The 11,174-nt window shown below is 47.5% G+C and overlaps 1 protein-coding gene across 1 annotated transcript in view; it reads right to left on the minus strand.

Annotated features, from left to right (window-relative positions):
* Positions 1-10,893, minus strand: part of SHB (SH2 domain containing adaptor protein B) — a 179,632-nt gene extending 168,739 nt beyond the window's left edge. Inside the window, exon 1 of the mRNA XM_048504287.1 lies at positions 9,893-10,893. Within this exon, the coding sequence (XP_048360244.1) occupies positions 9,893-10,585 (693 nt within the window). The 5' untranslated portion in view covers positions 10,586-10,893. The remainder of the gene's footprint in view (positions 1-9,892) is intronic.
* Between the last annotated feature and the right edge of the window lie 281 nt (positions 10,894-11,174).

Here is an 11,174-nt window from a genome sequence, read left to right on the forward strand (position 1 = left end):
CAAATATATAACAAAATGAAGTCAGTGTAGTATAGTGATTACAGGGTTGACTTCAACTGGGGAATCCTGGGTGTGAACCTCTGCTAGGGAAAGGAAGATCATATTTTGTCATCATTTCAGCCTAACCTAAAAAATGGTATAACCCAATACGTGTTGCTCACTTGGAGCTCCTTACAGGACGGGATATTGATATAAATTTGTATCTCACCCTCTTCCTATAGAATTAACTGAACAACCACCCCTTGGTCCAAGGCAGTGAACTGGCCTAATGTGAAACAGAATATACTTGGCTGAGTTGGGATCTGAATTTTGTCATGTAGACCCAAAACAAACTATTTGTGCTATAATACACTGGTTTTTCTAGAAGTACTAGTGAGAATTGCAACATTACCCTCCCTGGTCTGTTGTCTCCACTGCTCCCTATATTTATTTCTCCGATAGCTCCTAGTGGTCTTGAGTTTTTATTCTGAACTGTTTATATGCCGCCAATTCTCTACTGACTCATGGCAAGCCCATTAATTAATCACCTCACAAACCTCCTACCATTAACAGCCCTGCTCAGGTTCTGAAGGCTATTATTTTATGGACATGAACATAAAAGGGAGCTCATACAAAGGACATGTACTTGAAACTTGTTCAAAGCTACCTGCTTCGTTTTTGATAACACAGAGGTCCCTTCCACACATGCAGAATAATGCACTTTCAATCCACTTTCACAATTGTTTGCAAGTGGATTTTGCTATTCCGCACAGTAAAATCCAGCTGCAAAGTGCACTGAAAGTGGATTGAAAATGCATTATCCTGCATGTGCAGAAGGGGTCAGAGTGCAACAAAAAGGCCAAATCCTGAGTACTTATTAGGAAATCAAGACAGATCAAAGGTTGTCTCTCCAAACAAGTCACTAGGCTCGACGTTGGGGGCAAGGAAACCCCCAAGATAATGAAACAGAACTCTCACTAAAGAAAAGGAAAATATCCCCTCATGCTTTCAGTGAAGTCAGTTCTGACAATCAAGTGCAAAAGTCAAGAAAGGCCTGCTTGTTCATACTTTGGTTTCTCCGTACTTGTTGGCTGGCAGCCGGTTTCATTCAACAGCATTGCATTTGAAGTGATGCAACGCAATATGAAGTCACATCCATGTCATTATATCAGAGACGGGACACACCCACAAGACATTTTTGCAGTCAGCCAGGGATGAAGGTTCATGGCTGATTGAAGCTTCAAGTACAAGTGATCAAGAGCTGAACAGGTATGCATGAAAGAGGCCCCGCCTATCAGAAAACACAGGCAGAACTTTTTCTTAATTGCCTGTTGTGCAATGCTTTTCTTCTATGGCGCCTGCTCACACCTTCAACTGATTGTCAACCCTACTACCCGTGCTTGATTAAAAAAAAATGGAATGATACTCATGCGTATGTGAATACCTGAAGGAGATATTCAATTGCTGAAAAAGGGCTTTTGATTTTCAGAGGCCCCTTCTGCACACGCAAAATAATGCATTTTCAAACCACTTTCACAACTTTGAAAGTGGATTTTGCTATTCCACACAGCTTCAAAGAGCACTGAAAGCAGTTTGAAAGTGCATTATTCTGCATGTGCGGAATGAGCCAGAGCTTCGTCTGTATTACTTTCGCACCTGAAACTGAAGTCAACTTCGGTGCAAATGCACTTTTGCAAACAGTTGAAAGACTTTGCACAAGAATAGTGCTTGTAGAGGGTTGTTTTTAGAATTACTACCAGTAAAGACAATGTTTTGAATATCCCTAAACATAGTTAAGAAACAAGGAATGAGCAAGACACTCACATCCCTCATTATTCTCTGGCCTTGTGTGAATTTCACCCTCTTCTTTGGTTTGCTTTAACCACAGCATAGAACTACATCCACATAAGAACGTACCCGCAGCACACTTAACCACAGTTAGAAAACTGGAACCATTACAAATCATAGGCCTGGTACATAAAGAAAGATTACTAATCAAAAATTTGGGGAAACTGTTAACTTCCATAGTTATTTAGAAGTTTCCCAACTCCCCTGCCAGTTTACAGTATGGCAGTTTAAGGTAAAATTAAATCTGTTTGGTCTGGATTACAAACACACCTGCAACATGAATAAATATTTCCAAGGTAATCATTCACTTCCTTGAAATAATTGAGCATTTCCAGTCAGTGACTCAAATGTGCTTGACTGACAAAGCAATAAATATTTTATCAGATGTTTAATCTTCTTTTATCCTGACATGATGATTTATTTGAAGCTGCGTGTGGACAGGATATAATTTATTAATTTAAGATTGTCTTGGAAATGTATCATCATCACCCCATTCCTATGCATTATACACCCCGATATGCATGGGTTTACACAATTTACCAGAGGTGCAATTTATGGGGATGCTCTGTCTATGCAGGGACTGTTTTGAAATGAATGAGAGATGCATAAGGAGCCAACAGTATCTCAACAGGCAAGAAAAACAGCAGAGAGTACCCCTAGCAGATAATACTTTTCCACTAAAAAAAAAAGAGCATTACCCATCAAGTTGCACCTGTGGTGCAAAGATACTCTCTTTATAAATATGCCTTACCTATTGTACTCTTCTTTTCTGCCCTCCCTGCTACTGTCAATCAATCAATCAAATTCTTTATTGCAGTCAAAGACCAGCACATAATAATACAAACTGAGAAGTGCACTTATACACAGTCGGTGACTGTATACTAAAAGGTCAACTCGCGAAAAAGCAAGTAGTAGGTAAAATACATTTGATTATGACAAAAGATTAAAAAGTTAATATAACTACACTTGTAAAGTGCCTGTGCAGTCTTGCTAAAACCTATAGTGACATTACTAGAAAACTCCGGCCTCCGACCATATCTTCTAAGGATCACAATTTATTCAGTCTTTCCCTCCCTAAACTATTCAGCCGGCAGATGTCTCTTATTGTGTTTGCAGATTAAAGAACAAAAACGGGCCATTGCCTGTGTAATTTTCTGGTCCCTACCTGTCAATATGTAGGCCAGTACATCTTTGTAGTTTAGGCCTATTAGACCTGTCATGGCTGGGCTGAGGATTTCCCCTGCTACTGTCCATTTGGTCTTACCAAATTGCGTTGCCACGCTGAATACCTCACTGTTGGCAATCTGTATCTCCTCTCTGTCTCCCCCAGTACTCTTTACTCAACAGATAGATCAGGGGTGTCCAACACTGGCGCTTCAGATGTTCATGGACTACAATTCCCATCAGCCCTTGCTGAGGATTTCCCCTGCTACTGTCCATTTGGTCTTACCAAATTGCGTTGCCACGCTGAATACCTCACTGTTGGCAATCTGTATCTCCTCTCTGTCTCCCCCAGTACTCTTTACTCAACAGATAGATCAGGGGTGTCCAACACTGGCGCTTCAGATGTTCATGGACTACAATTCCCATCAGCCCTTGCTGGCATGGCCAATTGGGCTGATGGGAATTGTAATCCATGAACATCTGAACAGCCAGAGTTGGACACCCCTGAGACAGATGATGGGAACATAAGAATGTCCCTACCCAAGGAAGAGCAACAACATGGAGCAGGAAATCTGCAAATGTCACAAAAGCACCTCTGAAGCAGCGCAATATAAATCTAAACAATTATGAATAGTAATAATAAAATAATGACTTGTTCACTGAAGAATTTTTGATAGAAACGGAAGGGTTTTGCAGAGGTCCGAGTAAACCTGAGGAAGCCATCCATTCTCAGCTGTATCTATTTAACTTGACACAAGTCGCCAATTATGAAATCGCCTGCCTCTTCCATTTCTCCACCCAGAAGCAATATCTGCCATTTCATCCTGAGGCCTACAGGCCTCAGAGTGGACACCATTTGCCACAGATGTAAAGTTATTGTGACATTCAGGAAATAAAGTCTCTAGATACATTTCTCAACTAAGTGGACGCTTGCTACTTATGCTTCAGGCATTTGCTTGCTTTGATGATATTGTATCTTCCATTGAAAAAGCTAGATACAGAAATATGTTGCAACTGATAACAGTTCTTTCAACTTTGATCTCCACATCACCGTCACAAGTGAAGGTCTTCTCCTATCCTCATATATTCTATAACTTCTATCATCTGTTTCCACATTCTTTATCTAAGTCCTAATCTAATCTCCATAATTGCTGTTAAGCAACTGTGTACCAGTCCGATACATCTTTGAACACTGATTGGTTACCACTCCATCAAGCTAGCAAACAAACAAACAAACCCCGTATTAACAGGAAATGGAAATGGATGGTCACAGCTTTTTGCATGCACTGAGTCCTAGGATCGTCCTAACCTGCACGAGCCTCTCTAGCTCAATCTTGTCAGATCTTGGAAGTTAAGCTAGGTCAGTCCTGTTTAGTAGTTGGATGGGAGACCACCAAGGAAGTCCAGGGTTGCCACACAGAGGCCGGCAATGGCAAACCACCTTTTTTCCTGCAAACCCAATGGGGTCACCATGGGAGATTCCACATAGATAAGGAGGCAAAACACCAGTTTTTGGGGCATAAGTTCACACAGACAGGGGTCTGCAATCTGCGGCTCTCCAGATGTTCATGAACTACAATTCCCATCAGCTCCTGCCACCATGGCCAATTGGCCATGGTGGCAGGGGCTGATGGGAATTGTGGTCCATGAACATCTGGAGAGCTGCAGGCTGCAGACCCCTGACACAGAACATTCCTCCAAAACAGGTCAGATCCATGTTAGAGAGCCCAAACTGGGTTACATGAAGATCACTAAACAAGCAATCTTGTTCCTGCAACCCAGGTTTCAAACACTTCTTGATTGCCTGTGAGAACACAAATAGCAGCCGCCATGTTTAGATGGGGGGAGATTCTCCATTGCAGGGGGGAATCTCTGGCCACCCACCATTCCAAAGTCCCAAGAACAGGGAGCGGGGAAATACCTTTTCTTTTCTTTTCTTTTCTTGCCTGGGCACTGCATGACCACAGAGGTCCTCTAGAGGCCTTCATAGCTACACATGTATCTTGGCAAGGAAAAAAAATCCCCGTGCAAAGGTGCTGCAGCGTTTGCTGCTGCTTCCTGAATAGGTGAACTTATATTTGCGAAGGGGGAGAGGGGGAAACAGGTTCATTCATAACGAGTTTCACTTGTTATGAATGAGCTGTGTGGAAAGGGCTCATAAGATGGCTGCGACTTCATAGCCCTTTCACCAACACCAAGTTCTATATTCTGTCTACAGTTAGAGATTCTTGGGTAAATCAATATTGGGAAAAGTTCAGGAGGTCTTGGAGAGCCTCTAGCCAGTCAAGGTTGACCAAAAAACAAACAAACAAACCACCAAAACAAGGTGGCCCAATAGTCTGGCATAGTGCAAGTCAAGTTCCTGTTTCAGATCATAAAGGGCTTTGCAGAAGAAGAGTCACCTCTGAGCAGTGCAACTGGAAGCCCAATACGGAAATCCTAATGTTTTCCCACAGCCATTTGAACACTGCAACAACTTCTGGGTTCTGGAGAAACTTATCACTCTTTGGAGGTTCTACAAAGCGCTCCTTGAAAATAATATTGTTGAGGAGCAGCTGTCACTCTCTTGAGCCTTGCACACCTGCTGCCAGTCTTCTCCTGCAGTCGTACAGCAGCACCAGGTGGGCTCTGGACAGCATTATCTCAGTTCCTGCAGGGTAACCCTCAAAAGGCCTGGCTGGCCACCCTTTGCAAACTGAGCATGGAATGTCCCTAGACTCCTTTACAATATGCAAAGGCCTATGGTGGATGACTCAGGAAGCCACTGATACAGCGGGTCTATTTTCAAAGAAAGAGAGCCCAGCTGTTGCCTAAAGCAGCTTTCGAAAGCCAGGTCAAGGTGAGAAAGAATGAGGAAGAAACCGTTCATGCTGAAAAACTTCAGATTGCAACCCTGTCAACTGTACGACAGTCATCAATGGAAGAACCATCCCTCAGTGCCGGGTACCAAAAATAAACTTTCAGATTTGAAGCTCAAAAACAGAGCAGTAGCCATGGGCATCTCCCGGTCCAAGAGACCCTACTTCTGAATGACAAAGAAGATGAGGTCAATTTTGGAGAACATTTTTGTCATTTGCAAATATATTGGTTGGGGAAGACCCTAGTTAAGATATGAGAAGAGACTTGCTGGAATAGACCAGCAGTCCCTTTAAATCCAGCACCCTATTTACATACAGTGTCCAGCCTATGGGAATTGTAGTCCATAACATCTGGAGTGCCAAAGGTTCGCCACCACTGTTCTAGAGCATTGCCAGACATTTTTGAAATACAAATCAAGAGTACATTCAAAGTGCAGACAGGAAGACTATATAGCAGTATACATTAGTTAGAAAGTTCTGTCACTTGTAAAAGAAATGTTGCTACTTTTTCCAAGAGCACGACATCTGTGTTGTTTAACAGAAGCTCCACAACAGAACAGTCAGAGTCACTTTCAGATTTGTCTAGGGCCGGCCTGGGGGAGAAACTCCTAATGCCCACATATCTCGGACAGTCAAGTATAATGTGAGCAAGAGTCTCCACTTGGTTTTTACAGTGTGGACAAACCCGATCCTGGAGAGGGATGGATAAGTAGCGACCCTTTGTAATGGCCGATGGGAAGGTATTGGATCTGGCCCTTGTGATAATCCATCTCTGTTGGGGTTCAGTTAATAATTCGAGATATTTGGCTATGTGCCCCCGTTCCGGTATTATTCTGACAGAGAGGGGTGAGCAGGATTTATTTGCTTGCCCCAACAAGATATTCCTGTTCTAGAAGTCTACTTTTTAAGGTTCGGAACATCAATCTGGGTGTCAGCATACAGAGATCTTCCAGTAATAAACCTATTGAGTAAACCCTATTTGCCAATAAAACCAACAGCTAAAGGGGAGACTGGCAAAGGGTGGTGCCATTCTTGCTTGGCACGCACAAAGTCTCAGCTGAAATCCTTGGCATCGTCATTAAAAGGGCCAGGCGGCAGGGGCTGCGAAACGGCTCAGCCTGAGACCTGGCCATTTTGAGCAGTTGTAATAAGTTTCCTGTCTTGGCCAGAGGCCTTCCCAATCTCCTCACACACAGCATCATAAAATTAAAACATGCACAAAAAATATCCCGTGCATACCGCCCTCCCCCTAAGGGCATGATGTCATGCAAGGGAAGGGAGAGGGGAGAAAGGGAGGGGTGGCATGCAAGGGAGCGGAAAGAGGGGGCCCGGCATCTGGACATGGCCCACCCACCCTAGGAGAGGGAGGGGAGGGGATGGCATGCAAGGGAGTGGTGGAGGGAATGAGGGGTGGCATGCAAGGGAGGGGAAAGAGGGGGCCCGGCCTTGAAGGGGCAACAAACAGAGCACAAGGCACAAGCCCCCTCCCCAATGGCTGCCTCCAAGCACTGCCATTCGGAGGTAGACTGCCTCTGAAAGTGGAGCTTCCCTTTAGTCATCATGGTGACTAATCTATCTTCCATTAATCTGCCCAGTCCCATTTTAAAGCTACTAATTTTGGCCAACTCTGCATTTACTGCCAGCAAATTTCAAGATTTTAATGTACTCGAGGAATGAAGGAGTACTTTTTGTCCATCCTGAATTTATTGCACACTCACTTCACTGGGTGCCTGATGCATAACATTATAAACCTTCCTTAGTAGAATTTTTTTTCCAAACAGAAGAATTCCAGACCCTGCAGCCTTTCCTCACAAGGAAGGTGTTTTAACCACAATCACTTTGACTGCTCTCCTGTACTTTACCCAGCTCTATAGTACCATTTTAGTATCTAGTTGTCCACAGTATTTTAAATGAGGCTACGCTGAATAAAGAGGAGGGATTCTGTAACTCTTTCCATCTGGATGGTTTTCCTGACAAGTGATCACAGGAGATCCACCAGGAAAAACCACCCAAAGGACCCACACAGGGAACGTGAATTATTCTCCCAACAGGGCAAACATCAGTCCCAAGGGACTATCTAAAGCAGAAGAAAATGACATGAGGAAAGGTGGGTAAAAATAATCCCAAATAATCCCTGATCCAAATCAAAGCCTCTCGTAAAAGTTAGTTCAGAAGAAAACAGGATCTGAGCAGCCGATCACCAGATCTTAGATTTGTTCTACAGTATGATATTTACACATGCTAGTTCAACACAAAATCCAAACTGGTTATATTGCATTCAGTCATGGGACTACTGACCGACCCAAATGGCTGAGGGTTAATACCTTAACCCTAGCTCAGCACTGACTCAAGCAGTTAATAGCACTTTGCGTATGACTCAGGTTTATTGCAGTATAAACAAAGCCCTGTTTCCCCAGGGTTTTATCTAAGGTATTAAAAGGTCTTTTCTCTTTTTACAGTCCTGAAAGCACAAGCACTCTGCAGTTGCATACCCTGGACACAATCGCAACAGATCGGCCACACTTTCATTTGGGCAGCTATAAAGCAGTTGAGTCACTGGGGGGTGGGGGGGAAGACTGGCTGGCAACTGGCTGGCAATCTCCCCCCCCCCCATGACACTGTTCCAAGCATTACTCAGCATCTTACAAGCGTGGCTGGAAGGTTCCGAGTTCAGGACTAACCAACCGCCACTGTGAATGAAGGCAAAACCTGGCAACACCTGTAATTTGTCCACCGTGAAACCAGAGAAGGTGTTAACAAAAGACCTGCCAAGCCTGAAATATCTGGCTTTAGTTCCCATGCTCAGGTATGTGGTATCTGCCAAAGAAAATGCCACTCTGAATGTTACCTTGAGTCTGAGCAAAGAAGGAGAGACAGATATTAAAGTCCTCTGTATCAAAACCAGATGGCATAAGGAGGGGTTCACTCACCTTCTCATTCAAGAAATAACCCCATCTATACAGCAGGGACAACTGTTTTAGCAGGGAACTGAAGATAAGAGATTTTTTGTTTAAAACAGGTTTCTTCATCCCCTACGTCAAGAGAATGTTCCTTTATCCCTAAGACTGCCTATGCCGTAACAAAGACCACTGTCAGCCACCTAATGGATGAAAACTGTACAGGAATTATGTGTGCACATTTATCTTCAAGCAGCAATTTAGCAAGGAAACGCAGTCATGGTGCTGCGGTTAAAGCGCTGGGTTCAAATCTCAGCCCAGCTTTGAACTCACACTGGATGGGCCCTGGGGAAATGTATGCACGCCCAAACATACAGGGTAAAGCTGTTATGAAGAATTACACAGGATTATCTCACATTTGCTACCCGGACCTTTTGCAGAGAAGGGAACCCTGCAAGAGTGATTAAGGAGGGCTGACATTTCCGCACCACCTCCAGGCTTCATAGGGCTTTGAGAAATGCCCTTTCCCTGCTTGAGACCCACAGTGGAGGGGAAACTGACCAGAACCTGACTCCTCCTGCATCCAGTAACATGCCAGTCCATTGCAGTCTCCACCCAACCGTCTCTGAACTGTGTTACTTCTATATTCTATCAAGTAAGGGCTATACTGGCAGAGGGGAGACATCTATCAGCACAGACCTTCTTCACTCAAAGTACAGAATAAACCCAATAATTAATTTATCATAATTAAGTGTAGCCTGGGGTGGACTGGCACAAGTTTAGAGCCACAGAGGGTCCTTTTGCACCACCTCAAATGCAGCGCTTATCGAAGATTCCCCTCCACCCTTGGAGACCAGTCCCAGAAAGCCACTCAACGGCTGCCAAGCAGGCAGGGAACCGCTCCTCCTAAGCAACACTCCTCAGGCTGAACCTTCCCCCTTTACCTCCTATTTGCAGGCATCAGCCCACACGCTGGCCTGCCAGTCAGCACTCAATGCACGCGTGAATTTAGTTCAGGCGCATGCACTGCAGAGAAATCCAAGCGCTACACGTGCACGTGTGAACCAACCCCAGAGGCGAGCTGACAGACGCCCCCTGGCGACGAAGCCCTCCGAATCCCGACGGCAGGAAGGAGAGGTGCCTTACTTTCTCTTTCTTGGCGCCGGAGCCGCCCCCGCCGCCTTCCGCCTGCTCCGCGAACTTGTTGAGCTTCTTCTGGGCGGACGCGGCGCCGCCGCCGCCGCCGCCTCCGGGGGGGCTCCAGGTGATGGGGGCCCCGCCAGCCTTGCCGGCTTCGTTGCTGCCGCTCTCGATCTTGATCAGCCGGTGCTTGGGGGAGATGTACTTGACGGCCCCGTTGTCGGGCGGGGTGGCGGCTCGCCGCTCGCTGTGGCTGCGGAAGAGCTGCGGCGAAGCCGAGGAGGAGGCGACGGTGGCGTTCCCGGTGCCCGCTCCGGCGCCTCCGCAGCAGGACGCCGACGAGAAGGGCTTGGGGCCGGCCGGCTCGGCCAGCAGCTCCTCGGGCGCGCAGTACTCGGCTCGGCAGAGCGCGCGCAGTTTGCGCAGAGAGGAGCCCGGCCCGCTGTAGGGGTCCTCGAAGTCGCGCTCCTTCTGCGCGCGGTAGGCGCGGAGCAGGTCGCTGGTGTCGTGGCGCGGGAAGCAGGGCGACGTGTGGTTGTGGTTGTGGTGATGATGGTTGTGGTTGTGGTGCCCGCCGCCGCCGCCGCCAGCCACCGCCGTCCCGTTGCGCTTGTCCCGGTAGTCCGGCCGGGGCGGCTGCGGGGGGCTCTTGGTCTTGTTATTGCCCAGGCTGAAGTACTTGTTCAGCCATTTGGCCATCACGGCAGCGAGGCGGCTAAGGCGCCCCAGCTGCGCCCATGGAGACCCGCGGAACCGCGCGTCCCCCGCCGCCGCCGCCGCCGCTCAGGTCTGCCGCTGCTGTCCCTCCATGGACGGGGCCAGGCGCCCCAGCCCGGTCGCTCGCCCTCCCTCCCCGACGCACGGCCACCAACTTTCCCCCGGGAGGTGCTTCTGGACGCGCCTCTCGCCTCCAAGGCGCCGCTCGCCTGCCTGCCTGCCTGCCCTGAACTTTGCCGAGTTGCCAGCAGGACCTGACGCACGCAGGCAGCAGCAGCAGCAGCGCCGCGGCTCCTCCTCCTCCACCTCCCGGCCTGGCTCCTCCCCGGCTCCCGGCTCCTCCCTTCCCCTCCCCGGCCGTGCCTGGGCTGTCCTAGCCTGTGCGCTGCTGGGTCCTGTTGGCGCGGGCTCTCTTGCGCGACGCCTGCTGCAGGCAGCCGGGCTTGCGATCAGCACGCACCGGCGGGGAGGCGCCTCGGCATCGAGCGGTTCCCCCTCCTCTCGTCGGGATGGCCGGGGGGAGAGGAGAACGGGGAAGAAGCCCCCCCCTCCAAAAGGGATATAACCGGCC

The sequence above is a fragment of the Sphaerodactylus townsendi genome, linkage group LG07, assembly GCF_021028975.2.
Source record: "Sphaerodactylus townsendi isolate TG3544 linkage group LG07, MPM_Stown_v2.3, whole genome shotgun sequence".
In the NCBI taxonomy this organism is placed as follows: Eukaryota; Metazoa; Chordata; class Lepidosauria; order Squamata; family Sphaerodactylidae; genus Sphaerodactylus; species Sphaerodactylus townsendi.